At 39.5% G+C, this 24,878-nt stretch overlaps 1 protein-coding gene and 1 long non-coding RNA gene across 3 annotated transcripts; one reads left to right on the top strand and one right to left on the bottom strand.

Moving 5' to 3' along the window:
* Window positions 1–362: 362 nt before the first annotated feature.
* Window positions 363–22,622, bottom strand: LOC131684808 (glycerol-3-phosphate dehydrogenase, mitochondrial). Of its 2 annotated transcripts, XM_058967976.1 has the most exons (10): window positions 22,436–22,622; window positions 3,999–4,112; window positions 3,674–3,940; window positions 3,501–3,613; window positions 2,174–3,443; window positions 1,925–2,113; window positions 1,765–1,866; window positions 1,578–1,704; window positions 1,151–1,453; window positions 363–930 (listed from the first exon to the last, which is right to left on the bottom strand). In XM_058967976.1, the coding sequence occupies exons 2-9, from the start codon at window positions 4,101–4,103 to the stop codon at window positions 1,440–1,442; spliced, it is 2,187 nt and encodes a 728-aa protein (XP_058823959.1). In that variant the 5' UTR covers window positions 4,104–4,112; window positions 22,436–22,622; the 3' UTR covers window positions 363–930; window positions 1,151–1,439. The 2 variants fall into 2 exon arrangements, with proteins under 2 accessions (XP_058823959.1, XP_058823960.1); XM_058967977.1 differs by lacking the exon at window positions 1,151–1,453 and having other exon boundaries at window positions 1,503–1,704.
* Window positions 22,623–23,329: 707 nt separating this feature from the next.
* LOC131684809 (uncharacterized) lies at window positions 23,330–24,200 on the top strand. The gene is made up of 3 exons (XR_009304685.1): window positions 23,330–23,384; window positions 23,446–23,625; window positions 24,064–24,200. It is a non-coding gene; the product is annotated as an uncharacterized LOC131684809 (long non-coding RNA).
* Window positions 24,201–24,878: the final 678 nt, after the last annotated feature.

Genomic DNA, 24,878 nt, shown 5'->3' with positions numbered 1-24,878 from the left:
TCTGCGGCCCTGGCTGTGGCTGGTCCGATTCTTCCTGCTGCGACTTGGTCCGGTCTCCGCTGGCTGATCCGACTGTTGGTTACCCGTTGAGGAGTTTGGAACATTTTCGGTCTGTCCAAGGACAGAACATATTAATGGGCAGCGTTGTTTTGATTTTGTATGTAAAAATTATACAATTGAGCAGTTTTTCGTTCCGGATTATAGCTCCAGTTATATAGCTATAGTTGTCAACTCAAAAACGCATCATAAGGCTGGCAGTATCAGCTAATTATTGTATTTGTTTAATCGTCATTTCTATAGAAGCCAGTGACCCTACCTAAAATTTCTTTCCAGCTCATAAACGAAAAACACCTGTTAAAAGCTTAATTTCAATGAATCTGTATTTCAATTGAATATTCTTTGTCAGCTCACATCTAGAGTTTCCGAAAAAAGAGATCCTGGCAGATGCTATGACACGATTTATCTCCGATTCACACAAAACTGTATAAATTGATTAGCAAATTTGTTACACTGTTCAAAACTATGGCTCCAAGCAGTACTTTGCAATCCTCGTAAATATGGTTCAACAATCATTAAAACAGTTTGTAATATTTATTTAGTACAGTTCAACAATGCAAAAAACATGTTTCGAAACAACGTAATCACACCTTTCAACAACAACCCAAACGATAAAGGCTTATATTTCGATTTACGTAGTGTTTTCATGGACCGTGACAGCAAAATAAATACATCGCATTGAAACCCAAATTTGAATTTTTACGCATCCGCAATTCCGTATATCCGTGCTGTCCGACATCTTACTTTATTTCCGAAGACAATTCGATCTGTGCTACTCGTTTGAATAATGCTAATGCATTCGTGATGATGATTATATCCATAAATAATAGTCGTTTTGTTGTACTTAAATAAATAACTTGGCGGAACAATTTCCTAAAAAAAAATGAAATATAATATTAGAACTAGTCTTAATATGCTTTTATACAACATATTAATAACACAACACACATAATTTCGATGGTGAACCAATTGGGTAACAAAAGCATACACACAATACAGCTACAGACGGATTGATGAGATGCGAAATTCGGGTACTAAGCCGTATGGAGAGGTCAATGCCGTAATCATGAATTGAAATATATGTATGCATTACCTATCCTATCAAATCGCAACGGAACAACTTATCCGTCCCAATTCAACGGTCTTTCAATGTTGACCAATTCCAACGGTTCGACGGTGGGCCGTTTATCGTATAATTTATGGAATAAATATGTACATCGAGAGATGCAGAAATGGGCGGGATAAACTACCGTCAATCATCAGGTAGTGGAGATGATTACATCTCATCCAGCCTAGCTCTTGATAAGTTACAAGATGGGATTCATGTTTGTGTGTGAGAGTGTTTTTAAGTAACAGTGACAGGTTTGTCCTCATGCTTTAGTTTACTTTCGTTGACCTGCAAAGGAGAAAAACATTCGTTCAACACAACATCCGCTAGAATTTACCTGCACAATGATCAAGAACGAAACAAAAATCCAAAATAGATCGAGACAAAATGAAGACTGAACAAGTTTACAGACCACCACCCGAGCGGTCGACAGTGATCTGCCTTCGTAGTCGCTCCTGCTCCTTTCGAATCTCCTCCTGTTCGGCAACGGCAGCGAAGCGTGAGTGCGAGATGTAACCCGACTTGATAGCAGACATCATCTTAAAACAGAAAAGAGAATCATTATTAAAATGGCACATCCAGTAATTCCAGAACATTACCTGGAGATATTCATCCAATTCAACCTGTCCGTTCATGTTGGTATCGATCTCACGTAGAATTTCGTGCAGTTCCTCACCACTGACTTCCTCGTCACCGTATGCCTGGAAGAATGCATACCTTTGATGACTTCAAGACGAGACGAGACTAAAAACCACTAACCTTCATGGCACGCTTGATGTCCGTAATAGAAACATATCCCTTTTTCTCCTTATCGATAGTTTCGAAGCGTTTCGTGTATTGGTCGACTTCTGGTTTAGACAAATTAATAGGAATCTTCTCCTTCAGTTGCCGGTTCACCTGTTGTCCCATCTGCGTTTGCAGAAAATGTTCCGCGTCTTTGATTTGTTTCTGCAAAGAATACACCATATTTATCAAATCGATCGAAATATTACACTCTCATCAACTAACCTCCTTTTCATCCTTCGACCATTTCAGCTCTTCAGCCATTAGATCAGCAATTAACGGCAATGCCTCACTGGCAGCCTGCACGTTCAAGAACGAGAGACGTAGACGACGTGCAATCATATCGACGCAGGTGCACGCGTACTCGCGAACTCCATAGCGAACCTCTGCATCAATGTACGGAAACTCGGGATGCAGCTTCTTACCGATAATAGGCCATCGTTTGCCAGTAAGTGCGGCCATTTTGGCCACAGCAAACGCACGATCACCATACGAGATTGCCAAATGTTTCGCAACCTCAACCTCCAGTCCCAAATCCTGCACCAAACGAATGTACATGGTCGGTGTCCATCCCTGGGCCCCTTCGATGAATAGTCCATCGCTGACACATCCACGCTCCGGTTTCAGATTGCAAGCCTTGATGGCAGCATCCATCGTATGCTCAGCCATAGCCCGATAGGTCGTCCATTTACCACCGGCAATAGTCACCAAATTCGAATCGCTTACGTGGACAATGTGGTTACGTGCTAAAGACTGCGTATCGCCCTTGTTCGGATCCGACACCAACGGTCGAATACCACTCCACGCAGATAGCACATCACCTCGACGCACGTCAACGTCCTTGTTGAGATAGTTCTTGATTTCGCTCAGAATAAACTGGATATCTTCCTCGCTGGGTGCCGGACTTGGCGTAACGTCGCACGGAGCATCTGTAGTACCGGCAATCGTACCATTCAACCATGGCAGGAAAAAGATTACACGACCATCCGAAGTCGACGGATCAAGCAGTCCCATCTGCGCTGGACTGTAGTATCCTGGCAGCACAATGTGAACACCCGAACTTGGGCAACAAATGGATTTCACCGTTGGATTATCCATTTGACGAATCGAGTCCGTAAATGGTCCAGTTGCATTGATTATACACTTGGCCTTAATTGTCCACTCCTTTTTCGTAATGTTGTCCCGAACCTTAGCTCCACACAGCACCTCCTTGCCGGCTTCATTTTTCTTCTTCAACAACTGCGTTACCTCAACGTGATTCGTGATAGCAGCACCATGGCGAGCAGCTGTCAACGAGATTGCCAAACACATCCTTGCATCATCCTGTTGACCGTCGTAGTACACTATGGCACCGCGCAGTCTATCTCCACGAAGCATCGGGAACAACTCCAAGGCATCTTCACGGGACAAATAATACGAGCTCTTCACGTTGCGATCACCCGCAACAAAGTCGTAGGCTTTAATACCCACCCAGAAGTACGGGATCTCCCACCAACTGAAAAGGAGGAAACTTAGTTATTATACTTATCAACGGATTTGGCAGATAGCTCACGTGTATACAGGCAACATGATCGGCAAAGGCCTGGTCAAATGAGGGGCCGATTTCAGCATAGAGGCACGTTCATGCAACGCTTCCTTCACCATCTTGTACTGTTCAATGTCTAGCTGCAATTATCAACAGGTTATTTATTTAATTTTCATTATTGAAATATGCAACTATCCTACCCCTAGAATGGCCTTCTGCAGGTATCGCACACCACCGTGAATAAGCTTGGTGGACTTGGACGAAGTGCCGCTGGCAAAGTCATCCCGTTCCACCAGAGCCGTCTTGAGTCCACGGGTGACCGCGTCCAGTGCACATCCAGCTCCGGTAGCACCGCCACCTATGATCAGCACATCGAACTCTTCACCGCTTTGCAGGGCTTTGACCTGTTCCGCACGTGACGGTAGCGTGCGCTTGCGGCGCACCCGTTGAACCTCTTCCATTTGAACCTGTGCCAATAAGTGAGAGGTTTTATTTCTGAACAATTAAGTAATCGCTATCGCTTACGTGATGCGGCGAAATGTCACTGCTTTTCAGGGCGTAGGTGGACAGAGCGGCTCCTAGGGCGACGCCGGCCGCCGTGATGCCGATTTTTCTTAATCGCGAGGCCATGGTTTACGTCTGAAAGTGAATGAAAGGGGTTCAATAGCAATTAATTAAGAATGATAAACCTTTTTTGTGAATTTGTTGGCATATTATTTATTAAACAGTGCTTATTGTTCACAACCAATTGGTTGTTTCATTGACCCGCCACTAGTCGGTCTTAAACTAGCGACGGTTCAATGAACCCATAATTGATCTTACGATCAGTTTTGAAAGACTCCAGAGTGCCCTTTTAAGATATCATTTTCAGCATCCATTCCGAATCATGAATTTCAGATTTCCAGGTTACTCGATCTTGGGGCACCATTCCCTTGAACGCCTGCCACCTGCCGCACGCTTACTTTCCTCGATAACACACAACCAACGAGTTCGGGGTCGGACCTAAAGTTGACGACTTCTTCCAGGGTTCTCAGTTGAGCATAACTTTAGTTGGTCTATCTTCCGGCATTCGCCATACATGTTCAGCCCACTGTAGTCTGCCGTGTTCTATCAGTCTTCCAATGTCCGTATACTTGTATACTTGGTACAGCTCGTAGTTCATGCGTCTGCGCCATTCTCCAGATTTTACTATGCGCTGAATAATGAACACAGAAATCTTCTCTGAAACACACCGAGCACTTGAAAGTCTAGTTTCTTCAATGCCTCATGGCCGTACAGAGCAACAGTGGGCATCGGCGATTTGTATAGAGGAACTTTTGTGCGCGGCTGTAGACTACGGAACTTTTGTTGAGTACCTCTCACCTCGCAACCAACACCGATTGAACCAGCTACCATGTACTTTGTCTTATTAGAGATTATAGTCAGTCTGATTTTCATGGTCTCCCATTATAAAGGCAAAAATGCCTCTTCCACTGCTCTGCGATCAACCCCAACGAGGTCGATGTCGCTTGCGAAGTCAAAAAGCAAGTGAGATCTCGTGACGACCGTTCCGCGGCTTTGAAAATCAGATTTTCGTATAGCGCGTTATGTTGAACAATATATTAGAGAGTCGCCCTGCTTCAATCCATCTAACATCACAAATGAGTCGGATGTCTTTTCGGCTATTTCGACACTTGATTTGACCAATCTAGCGCCATAGGAATCAGTTTAATCAGTTTTGTCAGAAAACCATGTTCAAGCGTTATCTGCCACAATTCGTTTCATTTCACTGAATCGTACGCCGGTTTTAAATCCACAAACAGATGGTGAGCCTGCAAGTTGTATCCCCGGAATTTATCTAGAATTTGTCGCAGGGTAAACATTTGGTCCGTCGATGATATCATCCTTCTCAAAAAACGCTTTTGTATGCCCTGATAAAGGATTCAACCGACGATCTGCTAAACGCAATACGAGAGAGTAACGTGTAGGCAGTATACAGGATCATTATGCCTCGATAGTTATGCCACTCGAATTTTTAGCCCTTCTTGAAGATAGTGTATTTGAGGTCATCCAACAAATCCGCAGGCATTTCTTCTTCCAGTAAGATCATCCTGATCACGCGGTGGATTACTCCAAAGTTCGGCCGGGATTCCGTCCTTTCTAACAGACTTACCGTTTTCAGTGCTCGGAAAGCCTTTCGCACATCATCCAGTGTGGGTGGATCCACAACTTGTCCATCATCCTCAATCCCTATTCTGTTTGTGCCTTAGAATTGTGCCCTAGTTTTTCTCGTCCATCTCACTTAGGCATTCACCATCGAACCAGCCGTTCCACTGGTTTCCACGAGTAGTACCAAACACTTCTGTAGCTGTTGCACTGACTGCCTCGTTGATCTGTTGCCATGCTACATTCAGATTACCCCGTGTTGGTCGATCTTCGATTCTTTCGACGAGCATTCGGTTATAATCCTCGACAATACCCTCAGCCGACATTCGATTTATTTTCAGTCACATGGTTCTGTCACGCAAATCATACACACGACATTAAATCCAAACAGTTCACAAAACATGTGTACTGTATCGATTTTGTTGGCTATTTTCGGCAAATTTGAGACTAAGAGAAACGAAAGCAATGAAATTGAAAGACGGATAGGTATTCTAGAGCGAATCAGTTATAAACTTAGAACGGAAAACTAGAACTAGGCAGGCTCATATGGGCATGATCGAAAGGAAATGTGAAGAATTCTTTGCCTTATGCAAAGTAGGAGTTGGGCGTTGCACCCAAGTCTACCGCATGGTCTATGGTAGAACATCATGTTTTACCGCCGACGCCGGCAAAAAATTCTTCACAAATCCTCGCCTAGAACGACCATGCGATCATTCTTCTCCCTTTCTGCTAGCATCAAGCCGTGACGTATGCATTCAATCGACACCAAGCTATCGGTGTCGCACCGATCCTATTGTGATTGAACTATTTATTGATTTTTTTCGTTCCGCACACACGGATGGCTGATAGCAATTAATGACACAGCTCAGCTAGCAGAAATCGAATTTTTTTATCTACTTTTTTACCAACTAGTTTATATGTTACTATGTTTTAATTGCCGCAAGGTTCTACTGTATCGATTTTGCTGGCTATTTTCGGCAAATTTGAGACTAAGAGAAACGAAAGCAAAGAAATTGAAAGACGGATAGGTATTCTAGAGCGAATCAGTTATAAACTTAGAACGGAAAACTAGAACTAGGCAGGCTCATATGGGCATGATCGAAAGGAAATGTGAAGAATTATTTGCCTTATGCCCAACTCCTACTTTGCATAAGGCAAATAATTCTTCATATTTCCTTTCGATCATGCCCATATGAGCCTGCCTAGTTCTAGTTTTCCGTTCTAAGTTTATAACTGATTCGCTCTAGAATACCTATCCGTCTTTCAATTTCATTGCTTTCGTTTCTCTTAGTCTCAAATTTGCCGAAAATAGCCAACAAAATCGATACAGTAGAACCTTGCGGCAATTAAAACATAGTAACACAAAACATGTGTACACGCCTGAATCAACTGGCAGGTACCGAATGATGTCTCGGTTAGCCAAGCACAGAAGCTCTGGGTCGCTGATGAGTATAGAGGCCTGAACTCTTGTCTTTCGGCATTAGAGCCAAACGCCTATGAGTATGCAATCATTATTTTTTTTAAGGTTTTTCGTGTTTATTGACTCCACCATTCTCAAAGAAAAATAGTTTTGGACCCCTGTATGCACAAGAAAAAAGTTGTGCATGAAAGGATTAAACAAATTCTGTTAACCATTACCGTATTCTTTTACCGATTGTTCTATCATGCAACATTTTTCAAGGTTGTTTAGTTGTTCATTCGGCATGCCGCCTTACTGGATTGCGGCACCTAGCCTCGTGATGGATAGAGCAGCCACCCGCTCCGAACCAGATGCTGTTTAGAGCCGCTCCTAACATGGAAAACGCCATTTCTACCTTCCCTGTCAGCATACGCTCAAAGATTCCACCGAGGTTGGTCACCCGTTCTTTACTAAGGTTGCTAGTTTGTCAAGTTAGGTAGACGGTTGAAATAAACAACTTTGTAAAAGATGCTCACTCGTTAACACTGGTATTTATAGAGCAATTCAACTGCGTACAAGGCAATTTATTTACCAACTACGCTATGCCCGTCACCCTATTTCTCCAAATAATTCAGCTAGAAGCTTGCGGCCTTCAGTAAAGTTCTAGAAAATATTGTTGTGAAGAACTTTACTGAAGATACTAAAGCTCCGCATACTATGGGTATGTAGGGTCACTTGCGATATACCCCTTAAAAACAGTTTATCTAATATAACGTTTTACGATATTTTATATTAAACATACTTTTTTAATGAAGACGACGAATCTGTAGTCCTTTTGATAAAAAAAATATTGTCAATTTTAAATATTTAAGGTCAACTTCAACCTTAAGTAACCTCCTCAATCGCAAAAATTCGTAAATTGCTTTGATTACAATTGAAAGTACTAACTTTTTGAAATGTAATATTTAAAAAGTTTTGAATGGTACTCATAAACTTTTACACAGTAATATCTGTGACTTCTCTCCCAGCTATCTTCTACTTTCATTTTATTTTTAGTAACATCGGGTTTTTAGTTGCTGCCTCGTAATTGCCCTTTCGATTTAAATTCCGGGTAGTTTGGCGTATTGCAGTCTTTGGGCATATTTTGATAACTCTATACAATTGTACATCTGCTTTTGCATAACGGCACGATGTCAAATCACACCAAAGCACTGAAAAACTACAGTCTTGTCTAAAAGAGAGAGAGTCGATGTTTGTTAATGCACTCTTTGTGGTAAGTTCCTTACCCTGGTTCATAATTCCGGGTGTGACAAAAATCTGACCTCGTTTGGCGCAACTACCGATTGATTGCCAAACCAAAAAAATCCTGACCAATTTCAAATTGTTGTTTGTATTTTTCAACGATATTGAATCTATCTTTGGCGGTAAATATCAGGCACTCTTGAAACTGTGACGTTTATTGCCCCGAGTTCTTTGTTGCGATTGCGATGGGATGATTTAGAATTCTAATGAGCTGAATTTTCAAAAGTTTGCGTGGCTTTATTTTCTGGTTATGTTAATTTATAGACAAGAAAACCAAATTTCTCAAAATTCACAAAAATATTTCACCAAATTTACAAAATATGAATATTACTCGTCAAACTCCCCGCTACTACCCGTAGATACAGTGGCGTAGCCAGGGGGGGGGGGGTTTGGGGGTTAAACCCCCCCCCCCCCCCCCAAACCAAAATAATTGGATTGAAAAAAATTGATGCTGACGAATTTAATTTAATATTCCACAAAATATTTTTGGAAAAATATTCTCTGATCACTACATTGAGAACTGTGTTTAAAGCGTCATCAGAACTTTTGGAAAATTGTAGGAAGGGGATCTTGTAACTTATCCCTTAGCCAGAATCCCATAGTTGTCAAATTACTTCAATGTAAATTAAAATAACTGTCTGAATTATTATGAGCTCATTTTTGGAAAGATGCTTCAAAATATGGATTAGAGACAATTTTTCGAATGGGAATCTAAATTTGAATAGGTTGATTTCATATAAAACATAAGCTTGTTTACCGAACACTTACATACATTTCAACATTTGCTGAAAATGTATTTTTTTAGATTGTGTAGAGTTTAGACAACAATTCAATATGGTTAACAACAAGAATAACATTTCAGAAACTAGTTGAAAGCTGATGTAATTTTGTCTCTAGCAGGTCAGGATCGGTTTTATGAGCATTGGATTTTTGTTGTATTAGCAACTATATGAATAGCCTCCTAGCAGGATGCAATGAATGGCGTACTAAAATTTTGTGTGCTACGTACTAGTACTGCAAGTTGTGAGGTTGACTAATAAAGAAAAGTAAAATTAATGCTCGATAAATTTTTAACGGTCACGATCACATTCATTCGAAACTGCCAAATTTCGATGTTAAGTAACATTGAAGAATTTCAAAACGTAAAACTGTTCATCTGCTGATAGAATAATTTTGACGGTTAATCCTCCTAGAAGTAATTTTAGACAAGAATTACTCTTCAACCAAATTTGGGTCGAGACTTAATGTCTCCAGCAAAGTTTTCGAAAGTGCTATTTCAAACAACTTTGTCAAAGACATAAATATCCCACATATTCAGAGTATCGAAATATAGTAGTAGAAAACCTTTACAACAAGCTATTCTGAAATTACTGTATTTGATAAATCTCTTCTGCGGTAATTAAATAATAAATTCACATTGCGTTCAAGGTGCCTTTGAAGCTTACAAAAAAATAAGGGAACTGGATATAAAACAAATAATTCCCAGATATTAAAAGGACTCAAAAACACAAAGAGTGATTCCATTTTCAGCAGCTAGCATCAATTCGGCGCAAGCTTAGTCCGCCCACCAAGTTAGTGTCGGATTCTGATGAGATGAAGTCGAAACGCAAGTTTCAGTTCCATCCATCCATAATTTAGTTATAGGTTTTGTGTTCTCAACTCGCAATGATTGTTTCAAACAATTTTATCCGTAGCGCAGAAAAAAATAGTTTTCACCTAAATTTTTCTTCACTAAGAAGAAATATAGCAGGCCCAGTCCATTTAAATCCCTATATGTTGAATTCATGTAGCCTTCATATTTTCAACAAAATTGTTTAAAATGACATTATCAAAAACTTTGCTGAAGGCACCATGTCTCTTAATATTTTTGAAAAATTAATTCACCATAATTACCTCTATGAGAGTTAATCACTAAAATTTCTATATCAAAGCAGGCGCTGTTTTATGTTGATAACTTCCCGAAGTTGTCAAACCTTCAAAGTCAAGGATTATTATATTAGGCGATCTTGAACGTTGAAAATTTTTTAGATCATTTATCCCACTTTAAAAGATCGCAATTTTTGACTTCATTGACATATTATACAAGAAAATAATCTATAGAGGTTTGAAAACTGTTTCATGTTGATCCTTCTTGTTTGTAGACTGTAATGACATCTGTTAGACTACTTATGTTTTTGAGTTTTCAATAATTTATCAAACTCATATTAAATTTTAACATTTTTTCAAAAAATTTGCGATTTTCATCAAAACCCCCTCCAAACCAAATTTCTGGCTACGCCACTGCGTAGATACCCATCATCCACCGCTTGTCATTTCAATCCATACAAATAGTGAAAGTAAGGAATCGTCGACAATTAACGACATTAGCAATAGGCGCTGATTGAATTATCGGTTGATAGATTTTGCTGTTCTTTCTGATTATTTGAGCAATATTGATTGGGATTCGATGTTTGTAAATGGAGATGTTGACGATATGGTGAAATTAACCGGTGGCTTGAATTTAATGTTCCTCGTGTCAAACCGCCCGTTTCCCCTGCTTGGAGCACGTTGCAGTTACGGCAGTTAAAGCGTGAGCGGAACGCTTATCAACGTAAACTTCGCCGCCAACGGGCCCTTGCCAATGCTTGCAACTTTCATCGATCTGTCAATGCATATCATTCTCTAAACGCCAGTTTGTATAAATCCTATGTGCTTCGCATGCGGACTAACCTACGACGAAATCCACGATGTTTTTGGCGATTTGTAAATTCCAAAACAAAAAACTCATCGATACCAAATGTCTTTCTTGGTAGTGCGGTCGCTACTTCAGCTTCCGAATCATGTGAACTATTTGCGAGGCATTTTGCTGAAGTCTTCTCGAGCAGCTTTACTTCATGACAAGAGGCGGAAAATGCTGCTACCGATGTTCCCATCGGTGTAATTGATTTGGGCACTTTTGTTGTTACGCCTGAATTGGTTGAACACGCCGCAAAGAAACCAAAAAGCTCTTTTTCACCCGGACCAGATGGCTTGCCCGCTGTTGTTCTACGCCGCTGCATAACTGCTTTGGCAGGTCCATTGAGTAGAATTTTCAATCGATCATTTGAGCAAGCTTAATTCCCTCGCATATGGAAGCAGTCATACATGTGTCCTATTTTTAAAGATGGCGATCGGCGGAACGCTGCAAATTATCGTGGAAGAACCAGTCTTTCTGCATCCTCGAAACTTTTTGAGATAATTGTGAGTACTGCCATGTTAGATTGTGCAAAGAATTACATCTCGTTCGATCAGCATGGATTTATGCCAGGAAGATCAGTCGCAACAAACTTGCTGAGTTTCACGTCCAAGTGCATCACGGGCATGGAGGCCAAAGCACAGATGGATGTCATATATACAGATCTAAAAGCAGCGTTCAACAAAATTGATCACAGGATACTTCTTTGCAAGTTATCTCGACTGGGAATGTCTTCTCAACTCGTGGCCTGGTTCGAATCGTATCTTTCTGGAAGAGTTTTACAAGTAAAATTGAATGATCGCACATCATCGCAGTTCACAAATAAATCAGGTGTTCCGCAAGGCAGTAACTTTGGACCCTTGCCATTCGCAATATTTTTTAACGATATCGCATTGCTTTTGGGAGCTGGTTGTAAATTAATTTATGCAGATGATTTGAAACTGTACCTCCTAGTTCGCACGGTAGAGGATTGTTGGCGCTTACAAGGTCTGCTGCAACTGTTTGTTGATTGGTGCTGCAAGAATAAGCTTGTCATTAACATGGTCAAATGCCAAGTGATAACGTTTCATCGAATTCCATGGCCTGTTATGATTCGATTACAGCATTAGTGGCATCGTTTTGACGAGAGTCGATCAGGTGTGCGATTTGGGAGTGCAGTTGGATGCAAAGCTGATGTTCGATTCACAACGCTCGTTGATCAACTCAAAAGCTTCGCGTCAACTGGGTTTTATCCTCAAAATAGCTAAAGAATTCAAGAATCCGCTTTGCATGAATGCTCTGTACTGTTCACTCGTTCGTCCGATGCTTGAAAACGCCTCAGTGATCTGGTTTCCACATCAAGTTTCATAGTGCATTAGAATCGAACGAGTGCAGAAACGCTTCGTTCGCATGGTACTAAGACGCCTGCCATGGCAAGACCCAGTTAATCTGCCACCATATCCGGATAGGTGTCAATTGCTGGGACTTGAAACATTACAAAGTCGCCAAAAAATTCAACAGGCGGTATTTATCGCAAAACTAATCAACGGGGAGATTCACGCTCCAGAGATACTTGCGGAAGTAGATTTTCGTATACCAAATCGATCACTGCGAAACGGAACTTTACTTCAACACAGATTCCATAGAACCGTATTTGGATACAACGAATCGATTGCTGCATGTATTCGCGCATTTACCGCCGTGGAGGACCTCTTCGAATTTGGTGAGCCGTCCAGCCGCTTTGCCGACAAAATTAGACGATCTGCTGTGCTTTGATATTACTTTTAATGTGAAGATTTGCGTGTAGGACTTATAATGAATTGTAGTTATAATTATTTGATGTGTTTGCGATTTTAAAAGATGGTGGTTTTTGTGCCCGTCTGAGAATGGTATGAAAGGTGTCCAACTCAGATGGGCTTTTTCCCATCCTGACTGTCTATGTAGACTCTAAAGTCCGATGAACATAATAATGAAATAAATAAATAAATAAATAAATAAATAAATAAATAAATAACTAAATAGCTAAATAGCTAAATAGCTAAATAAATAAATAAATAAATAAATAAATAAATAAACTCTATTTCAACTAAATATGGTTATTCTGCGTTGTTCTATGAAAAAAAGTCTTATACTTAAGCGATAGATTTCTAAACTAGTAATGTTCGCCCATCTGTCAATGAAGATTGGCATCTTTTGACATATATAATAGAAGTTGCAATATTCACGCATTTATACATAGCCAAACGCAATCTTAACGAAAATAGAACGCAGCATGAAGTTTGAAGAATTCTGGTCAACTATAGGGGCCCGAGTGGTCTTAAGACAACCCTGACACCATCTTTCTCTCTAGTTCCATTAAAAAGTTGATGACAGCGCCGCCCTAGCGACAGAACTTCGAACTAATATAAAATGATCAAATAAAGCGCTAGATGCCATGCAACCATGTAACTGGCATCCCTATCTCTACATACAGAGTTTGACAATAAGCAACATCGTTTTTCCACCAATCGATGGGGGTCAGTTTGACAACGCTTAAAGCTTCATCAACAAACAATAGTAGCAGTAAACAAAAGAAAACAATGAACACTTTAACTGATTTGATGTAAACTAAAGTGCTCCTCGTTCGTATTAAAAATTAATTTCGTTTATTTTGTTACAAGCAAAGTTCTTACGTTGGCTACGAAAATATGACGTCACGTCACCCTCTTGCATGCAACAGCTTTGCCAAACACGCCATAACTCTAAAACGAAAGATAAGGAAAGGACGTGTGAATTGTGGGTTACCCCCTTTTGGACTCTCTCTCTCTCTCTCTCTCTCTCTCTCTCTCTCTCTCTCTCTCTCTCTCTCTCTCTCTCTCTCTCTCTCTCTCTCTCTCTCTCTCTCTCTCTCTCTCTCTCTCTCTTTGAATTGAAAGGTAGTTCATGTAATGATTTTATTTTTCTGGATGACATGAGTCAAGTAACTACTAATAAAATCGTTTATTTTATCAATAAAAACAATGTTAATTTGGAAATGCGGAAGTTTTTCCATTTCCTGTAAAAAATGCAAAATGTGGGTTAGCCCCTTTTGGACGCCAGCCATTCTCGTTCCTTCACGATCATGAAATCTCCACGTCCCAAAATCTAAATTGTACACTCAATTACATTCAGAATCTCGGCCCGCTGCCATTGGCCTTTGGCAGTGTTTTAGTGGTTGGGCCCTGGGAGGGAGAAACAGACTCAATAAATGTGAATGTCATAGCCAGCCAGAATGAAACTGTCACTCCGAGCCACAAAAAAGGGAACATTGAGGAAATGAAAGTATTGTTATAATATTCTTGCTTGAAAATTTTTCCGAACAATAAGTTTCCTTGATTTTTTGTCTAGATTGGGCAAAATAGTAAATATTATCAAAGTTTTTCTGTGATTTTATTGTCATTTTTATAGTTAACCAGATGAATTTTTCGGTAATCTCTACTGCCATAATCAAATGAATTGTATTTCTAAGTATTCAATGAAGAATAAGAATTTGGATGCGTTAAAGAGTTTCGAGCATCGTTTTAAGATTTAAAAAAAAATTAAAATTTTTATGAAAATTTCAAATAATCCTTACATTTCAATTAATTAATCAAATTACCAGACAGAACGACTGTTTTTGAACATAAGGAGGAAATAATCACTATAAAAAACAACTAGTGGAAGGATTCAACAAAAGCAGTTTTTCACTTGAATTTTTATAAATCTTTATAAGTCTTTATGCTGTTGGAATTATGTTATTATTCTGTATCGTCGCTTAAAAGCTCAATGAACTTCGCCTAACATATATTTTATGCTCGTTATGTAATTATGGAAATGCGACGACACTGTAAATTTTCTCTACTCCAAGAAATGGGAATGTAGAATTAAAAAATCAAAAAATATTTTGTGACTTCCAGTTTTTTTGATAATTCAAAAATACTTTTTGGTTTCAAATAATTTATATTATCTTTGTATTTATAAATATGTTAATTAAAAGCTATTTTCATATCTATAGTGAAGACAAATAGTAATGACGAAAATCGTGTGAAGAGTTTTAAAAATGTGTGGTTCATTAAACAATTTTAGAAGGATTGACATTTTGCTTGTCAGATTTGACGTTGTCCCAGTTTAAAGTTTCTTTTGAGCGTGTACTGAGAAAATGAAAATCATCAACGTAGGCGTATACTTAAAGCTGTTTTTACAGCTGTCAATTCCAAATACCTATTCATTGGTCAACATTTGGAATGGGCCGCTCTTGTGATTGGATTTAACCATTCGAGAGAAAAAAACTCGAATCAAAAGTGAAAAAAGTTCGCCAAATGCTCCATAGCCTAAAAGTATATATGACGTTTTGTTCTAGACGTAGAAACTGATTCTGGTTACAACCCCAATCGCTATCAGTTCATATATTTAAGTTCGTGATTTTTTAAAAGAGTTTTATGAAAGTTTTATTTGGGAAACGAAAGGCAATTTGTTAGTCATACTATCGAAGAAAATAAAAACAAGTTATATGAAAAAAAATATTGCAAATTATCGGCATTATGGCCGCGTTCCCGAAGCACATTTTTTTCGCAGAGGCTTGCGGTGAACACTCTCCCAGACGAACCGCTCAACTTAAATCGAAAAAGTAAGAAAGTTATTAAAGAAAAATTTATTCTGGTGTACTTGAACGGTTTCGGTATTCAGAAAAAATTCTGCGATAAAAAAACTGTGTTGATAACAAAATTTTTGTTTTAGGTGTTCAAAGTTTTAAATAAAATATCATTACAAAGAATCAAAAAAATTCTGATGAAAAAAGAATCATTCAAGTACACGAGAATTTAAAATTCGAACAAGTTAAAACAAAATTAATGAAAATCGGTTGAGTAGTTTTTGAGATGTCACGTTCACCGCAACGGTCCTTTTCAAGAAACTGCATTCTCAGATAATTGCATTCAAAGTTGTGCGTTAACTACATATGAGGATGGAACCATCGCGCTGCAAACGGATGTAGTTTGAAATCTAGTGCTCCGATCTGGATGAAATTTCGCACAGATATTTTCGTAAGTATGTACTTTCAGAATAGGCAATATTTTTTTAGACTTAACTTAAATAACGCCACATGTTTCTATGAGATATGAGCTGGAGCCGTCAATCGTAAATTACACTCGAATGTAGCATGAAATAAACTAGAACTTTTTGGCAGACTCTTTTTTATATTTGAAAAATAAACCGGTATATTTCTATAATTCAATGCCGGTCCACATTTCACAAATCAGATAAACATGTCTCTACCGGCGAGTTTGCTTATTCAAGGATTCTGTTAGTTTAATTTATATAAAATTAAATTCTATTTTTCAGCTTCAATTTAATATTGTAACGGTTTTTAATAATCTGCGCAAGAAAATTTTTAGGAAATCGTAGTACAATGAAGGAGAAGAACGGTACAAAAATCCTATTTTTAAAATAGGAGGTGAGACACATTGTTCCGAAATGTGTTCCTTTTCACTCATGTAAAGCAGCCGGAGAAAAAACTTTCACTGATTTTATACTATCCCAAGCTCTATTTCCATCACACGATTGAAGTCATGTGCCGGTAACACGCTTTCATCAATAACACGCCAATAGAAATTTGCTCATTTAAGCGTCGCCTACCTTGATCGATTTTGGCTGTCGAAAGTTTTCTTGCTTCGTGACAAGTGCTATTATTTACACTTCGTGCGTAGTGTCTGTTTCTCCCTCCCAGGTTGGGCCATTTTCCGTCTCGGGACTAGGGCTAGGGACTTCTGAAAATCTAGCTCTGCAACTCCAATTGGACCACGATTTAAAAAAAAAACCTTTTCTAACAGTTACGATCACATACAATTACATGTTTAGTTTTTGAAGTTTGACAATAAGGCTATAGAATCGAAACGTTCAATCGCACGGTCTATTATCGAAATCAATCTTATTAAAATGTAGTTTTTGGACGTTGCACCGGAATAACTTGAAATAACTTTCAGACAATTTCAGGAGGGAATATCACAATTGGATATCTTATCGGAAGATTGCTATGCGTAAACCTTCTAAATCAGGAAGTAAAATTAGTTGTTTTCAGAGAGTAACAAACCAGTTACGAAAACTTATCCCCCCCCCCCAAGGCCGGCGGAATGCGTGGGTAGTATGGGTAGTACTACCCACTCGAAAATTACCGAGGGGGGAATTACCCACTCGAAAGTTTGGAACAAATTGAAACCTGAGATTAACCACGTATGTGTTTTTTTCGCACAAAATTCTTGCGTTGGAAATCCTCGATGTAAAACAATTGCATATCTTTATTCAGATACAAATTTCTTTGCTTTACAATTTAAATTTCTTGAGAATAATTAGGATTCGTTTGAAATTTGGAATTATTTATTATATTTATACTCATGGAAATACATTTTGACACATCTACATCTTAAAACAATGAGTTCAGATCGATAGACAAAAATATTAATATGCAATTTTATTGAGACTATGGGATGCAGTTAGAAATATTTTTAAGGACAATATAAACAATTTGTAATTTTTTAACATGAATAATCATATGATTAAAAATTGAAGCAAGGAGAAACAATCACTAGACAATCAGTAGACTTTGTATAAGGAAGGCAAAAGATTGTTGATCACAACATCAGTAGCAGAGACCTACCAGAGGACAATCAGAGAAAAATGACAAAGAAAAAAATAAATTAAACTTGTAGCTTTGTGGCAAACGGAAGATCACTATCAGGACATCTTGAACCGGATCGCCAACTGGCCTCCTTGGATCCGCTTGGAACTCCTGGGATCACATTTACAGGTACCTGGTAGTAAGTCAACGAAAAGAGTAGATATAAATAAATTTGGAGGATAGCCAGTATATCTCGGAATAGAACCAGGCCGAAGGCATTCGTTTAACGCAGATCTGGCACTACACAACTAGAAAAAATCGTGTAAATTTACGGCTGTTGACCATGACTATACGAGCATCACAAATGAAATAGTTTTACATTTGATTTTAATTAAACATGTCGTTGAATTTTGCGAGTCACGTAATTTTACTCCACATATGGCGTTTGTTTAAAATGTGTAATTTTATGGCACTGCGCTTGGAAAGTACATCTTTCATGTAAAATTAAACAGAACACGGCTATATTTCGTCATTTCATCAATTACGGTTTGTTAGATTGTGGTTAGTTTCGAAATACCTCAACGGTTTTTTTTTGTGTGTAAAACACTAGCCGCACGACCAGACAACATGTTTAATGTCGCGATAGCCATCACCGCATGTGCAGAGAACGCTTTTTACGACCCCAATACGTCGGAGATGCGCTTTCAACGTATAATGATTGGATATGACCCGAAATGCCACTCGAAGGAAGTCACAACGTTCATCCAGCCTTTTTAACCAAGGTTGGTTGATGCCTTTGGGATTCCTAAACTTCCATTATCCCACAAAATTGGCCAATTTTTTAGCGTTCTCTAACTCGTTGAAGCTGCGCGATGTTTTACAAATATTACCTTCTAAGTGTCCGCCTTCTCATTACCATTCTAATCTAAGTGTCACTTTTCTTATTACCCAGAATAGATCAATGCGAATGAGCTAAAACCAATATTTGTATCAGGCAATCCGGAACAATTTTAATATAAAGAATCTAGGCTCCCATATTCTCTCCGGGAAAATTAGGAGTGCTTTCCATGCTCCATCGATCGAAGCGCCTACTTGGAACTGTAACGATGTAGACATGGTCGTAGGTAAATATAAAACCAAAAGTTTTGTGGGGAAAATGCTTAGCGCGAGTATCTTTTCTTTCGGATAGATTTGTGTGTTTGAAGAACAATTATTACGTTTATATACATTATTATAATTTCATCGCGAAACGTCTATCATTTAAATGTGAATTTACGTGGAATGCTGTTGTCGCCGACAAAGAATTCTTAGTTCCGTGTATTCCGTTCAAGGGTCGAATCGAGTACACGACGTAGGGCCCAGCTGCTAGACGAAATATTGTTTCTCTCGTTAATCCGTCGCCGAACCGGTGCAAATAACCGCGTTTTTCAGTTTGCATCAAGTTTTTTATTTGTGTTTCTAACGTCGCGTATATTCGGAAAAATTTGGGCGATCTGACGTTCAAAAAGTCCTCATAGGACCTATTCGCATACAATTCTGAGCACTCTCTGCCCACAACAGAGTGGGAAACCATCCACGATTGTTCGCGCAAGGTATTCGTTTCGTCTGACCTTTAATCTCAGTGTAGAAAAACAAGCCAGTCCAAACGTTACACACTGCCACCGGAGGAATTTCTCATTTTGATTCGATTGTTTCGGATATAGTGGACGCGCAGCTCTTTCAATCAATGGGCACAAAAATGAGATAGAGTTCAACGATAAATCTAACGCACTTGGCCTCGCTGGTAGGCATTCGTGTCATTTCCACTGTATTCAAGATGGTCATACTGAAATTGTCGTGAATATCATGCAGTAAGATAGATCGTTTATCAGCATGAAGACAACCCAATGACATGCCGTGGGAGTTGAAATCTTGTCGAACCAGTTGAGGTGCGATGTATATGGAAAGAATATCAATAAATCTTTGCCTATGATTCGGATTTAACAAGCGATAACTTCAATACCTGGTACCGAGCAAAGGCTAATCCGATTGAAATAATAGCACGTTTTGATCCCCAAAACGCTCCTCAATATTGTTTTCGGCCATGGCGAATAATGCTAAAATTGAGAAAGGTCTACGTCGGAAGTAAACCTAGAAAAATAATATGACTGAAATATAGAGACACTGGAAGTTTTGAATGTCCCATGTGGACTTTCCGAGACCAGGAGCCAATGTCTTGATCCTCTCCGTATTTTCCACACCGTGCCTTATTTCTACAATGGGTTCTACAGTTCATGCCCCGAGTTACAAAAAGACGAACAAGTAGACGAGCCCCGTTCAAAAGAACAAATTTTGGAAGAACAAATCCGGCGAAACGCTCGAAATGAGGCTGCTAGAAAATAAGTTTTCTAATACTCCTCGGTTTTTACTGAACACAATTGCTTGCATACTAGAATTTACACTGACTGAAGCACAGGGATCTGGAAGGAGCCACCCTCTATTTCGCAATCAAGGCCCTTCTCGAAGACTACACCATCAATCTCTACTTCCCGGGCGGGTACGCAGACAAAATACTTTTTCGTACACGGTCGAGTGTTGTTTAGTTAGATTTATCGATGGCGCTAAATGGCTTGTCTTTGGTCCCGAAGTAGACCATCCGGGAGCCGGTTGTATTTGATATAATTTGTATCGAAAATGAGACTTATTGGTATTATTTTTGCCAACGGAGAAATATTCAAATCGACCTCCACTAAGCCTAATAGGATGTCGGTCGCCGGAGATACCCATCGGCTCACACTCAGCTAGCTTCAAAGCACAGTCGGAAAAAAAGCCGACTCGGAATAGTGGTGGGGTATTTCCGTCGTAGTTAATTTGATTTTTTTTTCTATCACGAACGTCAACAGCAAGGCAGCGACTTCATAAAAGACTAACAGTCCTTCCCGTCATGTACGGAAAGCAAGACATATAGTATGGATCCACGTATTCGATCCGATAGTCCGGATCCAGACTCTTGTCTGGATCTAAGCACCAAATCTGGGCCTGGTTCAAGTCCTGACCTGGTAAGGGGAAAAGGGGATGAGCTATTGGTCCAGATTCGAGAACTTGTCCGGATCCGGAAACTGGTCCGGATCAGGAACTAGTCCAGATCCGGACACTGATCCAGATCTGGGAGGTCCAAATTTGGAAACTGGTCCAGATCGGGAGCTGTGTCGGATCCAGAAACTAGGCCGGATCCGAAAACTGCCTAAAATTTTTCTTTCACTATCCAAGTTACACTATAAAAAATCCGTAATTCCGCCTATTTCTGTCAAAACTGGTGCAGATTCCGGCCTGAATTTGGGTAGAAATCCGCCAGAACTCCGACTGGTTTGACTCGATACTAATACTATTATAGAAATCGACCGAATTATCCTACATCGTCATTCCACCGTTTACTACCTTTGCAGTAACATGAGTTGAACACCGCAATTGCATGGTCTGTTAGCAAAAACGCAATAGAATCTTACCCAAAAGTAATAGAAACATGCCCGTTGGATTTTGGGTATAGTATTCAACAAACACATTTTCGCTGAGCCGTCGGACAAACAGCCCTGTTAACAAAGAGTGTTTCCGAATAGCCACCAGATATTATCAGGGAATTTTCATTTTCACTTACACACGCCATATCTGAACTTTCGGCAGTACGAGAAGAAATCACTACGATTCTTACTATCCACTCGGGAAAAAGGTGTTCCGCCGGCACTGTCCCCCCTAAACAAATGATATACATTCAAGAAAAAATATATATTCATCAGGCATTTGGCTAAACTAATACCATCACTTGATATCACAGATGCAGCGCAATATAAACAGATCATTAACAATAAACAACGCTAATAAATTAACCTCTCCCATGATGATGACTTCATTCGTCACTTTTAAAGGTCACGTTTAGTCTCCACTCGATAAACGAGTCACATATACCTACATGTTATGACGTATAGAACACAACACTCGGTCACAAACAAAACACACACGAGATATACACATTTCCGAACCGGTGAATAGCAAAAATGACCACTTGTTGAGTTATTATTTCGTTTAAAACAAGTCTGGTTTCAATTTTGTTTTCGATTGCCGATCTGTTCAACAATGATAGCTTGTGGCCGTCCTTTTACTGGCTAATTTTCGTTCGTTACTCTCTCGACTGTTTATCCCATGCAGAAGGTTACGGAGGTCATTTCAAAGACCTTGGCAGTAATGTAATGAACAATGGCAATAAAATCGAAAATCTTTTGAACTTCACCATAGGGCATGCCGAAAATCTGATTACAATCGAGGCGCGAAACTTCTGCACTGCACTTGGCAGTGCAATGCAGAGCATTCGATTTGAAAATTGCGAAAAATCCGATCTATTAATACACACATTTCTAGCGCAACATGTACTATCTTTCCACGTTATGTAAACAGTTGGTAGAGATGATTTTCACTAATGCTACCCAAGAACTATGACTTGTTTGCTTCAACTGGAACTATCTTATGAAGCCACTCAACTGTTGATTAACTTTCAAAGCAGCGAAACTTTTCTCACTCTACTCCACTAGTGGCAAGATAATGCGTTCAGATCTTTCTTCCAGCACTGCTCGATAGTTACTTTGAGTCACATTCCAGCCGTTGAATCATTCGTCTGACCTTCAAAACATAAACGCCAGCTGGCTATCACCAGCCTTAAATCAGCGAAAACTCTTCTCACGTTTTCACTATTATGTAATTGCAGAAAATTTCCTACACCACCTTTCAATGAATTTCACAAGTACTTTTTTAGATTGAACATTAAATCGATACTTGGCCATTACCTTGACTTTTCACTCGATGTTGTAGATCCGATCGTTTTCAATTCACATCCAAATTGTCCGAAACAAAAAGCTACAAACGGATAAATTTGACACTAGAGCACTTCTGGAGACACCTGTTCTGCCGGAGGGATTAAAACCTAGAGGACGAGATCGTTTCGAGGACGTCGCGAAGCGAACTGAATAGAGCGAGCTCAGCTGGCTGCACATTCGCCCACCCAGGCTATAGTTTATAGTACGTAGTACCTACAGACAGCTAGTGGCGCGCTATGGGTGTGTTGCGCGTGGTGTTGCTGTTTCTAGAGAGTGTAGTGCACACCTCCGCATCCGAACTACCGGCTGGTGGAATAATGTCGCGCGAAATGCAACTAAGCGAGCGAATATGATCGTCACAGATTTCGCACACACCGTCAATTTGCGACGAGAGCAGCACGTGGTAGTCTAGTGGCCGACTGATTTAGTAAGCGCAACTGCAAACTGGATTGTAAAATGATAGATGGATAGACGCTTCGGGCGCTCAACTTTTAATGCTTTACACGTGATTTGTTTGTGGGTTGCGCTAAAAGAGTTCTATTACACGGTGATCGTAAAGCTTATCGAGATTGATAATGTTAATTGTTTTGGATTTGCGGTATACCAATGCCAATGCTCAATTTGAAATAAACAGATAGAAAATCTTAATTCTCTAAAAACTGGTATATGTGAGATTGAAATTTTGGTTTAAAAAAGTACCAGTTTGATCATCTTTTTACTAGTTTTCGACGGAATGGGTTCGTTCTACAATTTCTGTCTGAGAATGAAGATGCCATTGCCTTGCCATTAAGACTAACGCCTCGAGATGATTTTCTATATGTAGAAGTTAACTCGATTCATAGCTGTTCGTCGTCAGTCTCTCATCAGATCGTCTTGGTTAAACTACTTTGCCCCATGTGCTCCTGTCTATCTTGTCTCTGTAGAATCAGATTCGTAAATCATTTTTACCGTTTTATATATTCACATTTATTTTTCTTCAGCACTGAGTGTCGTTCCCCAACGCCAGAGAGACGACTTCACCATTTGTACGCTGTACCCATCAACACATGGACCGGGACCAACCACTTTACTTCCATTCCGAAGAAAGAAGTCACCCGAAACAGTTTTTGCCTCAGAAAATTTCAACGATCTCTGCTGGGATTGAACACAGAACCACTAGGGTGAGAAACATTTACGCTTACTAATCAGCTATCGTCGTTCTTTTACCGGGATCAGCAGTCGGATGACACGTAGTGGGCCAGAAAACTACCTAAGACGAACATAACATCTGGTACTCTGGACAGACCCGGTGCGCAACCTATTTTTATTTTATTTTATTTTATTTTTTTATTTTTTTTTTTTTTGGAGATTCAAAACAACCCCCGCCCTGTCTGTCTCCTACTTGAAGGCCTTGAATAAATTTTGTCGTGACTAACGACTTACCTTTCATTGCAGGGGCCCCTTTTCAAAATTTCGGGGAAAAAGTCGTGTAAGGTTTGGAACGCTTATATCTTTTGTATAGTACTACATGGAAAAAAATAATTTCTTCTCCAACAAAATGGAGACAATATGTTCAACAATGTTGTTTGCAATATGTATGACATGCATTTACCTTCCAGCATTCGCGCCAGTGCCCAGAGTGCACGCTGCTCTGAAAATCTAGCGAAATTGTCTTAGGGCACCAGCGGGTGCTCGTTCAGTTAGCCATTTGCGCGACTTCCGGAGGGTTAAAGGGGGCGTCTGGTGTAAAGTGCTCAAACCGAAAGTTATTTTGTTTTACGATTTTGAAGGCAAGGTAAAAATGGATCTTTTGTGTAAAGTTAAAATTTATTTATACATTCATAAAAAACTATTTTCAGACACGCAGAGCCACACATACGAGCGTTCCAAGAGTAGATGTCCAACCATTTCCACGTCGAAGAGCGCCGCGGCGAACACTACAACTCTTGATAAAATTGTATGACACATGAAATTCAATAAGATTTGTGAAGCTTACACTTGTAGTTACTCGATGATCCAAGAAAAGTCGAAAAAATCGATTTTACGCGGGAGGAATGGCTGTATAAAACAAAAGAAGTTCAGTGGCCACCGAGATTGCGGGAGCCTATTCTAGAGGATTAATACTAACAATTAAGCGAATAAAAATAAAGTCGATTTTTTTGCCCACTACAGCAGACGCACCCTTTTATGACAAAAAAACAGTATTTTGAAAAATCTTTCGAAAACTACTCGTAAAATGTGAAAACTTTCAGCTGATCTCGATCAGAGCCGTCAATTCATCAACCGTACACATAAACGATGAAAAGTTTTAAATATAGCTCTGCTACAGATTTGTTTCTATTAACATTCGTTTTGAACTGTTTGCAGCGAACAGGGCCTCTCCTCAAAGGGCTGTACAATACCGAGAAGGAAATATTTGTGAACTGTACACGGC

This window comes from Topomyia yanbarensis, chromosome 2, assembly GCF_030247195.1.
Source record: "Topomyia yanbarensis strain Yona2022 chromosome 2, ASM3024719v1, whole genome shotgun sequence".
NCBI classification, from domain to species: Eukaryota; Metazoa; Arthropoda; class Insecta; order Diptera; family Culicidae; genus Topomyia; species Topomyia yanbarensis.
The sequence above is the reverse complement of the archived record's forward strand: the minus strand, read 5'-3'. Positions and strand labels throughout refer to the sequence as shown.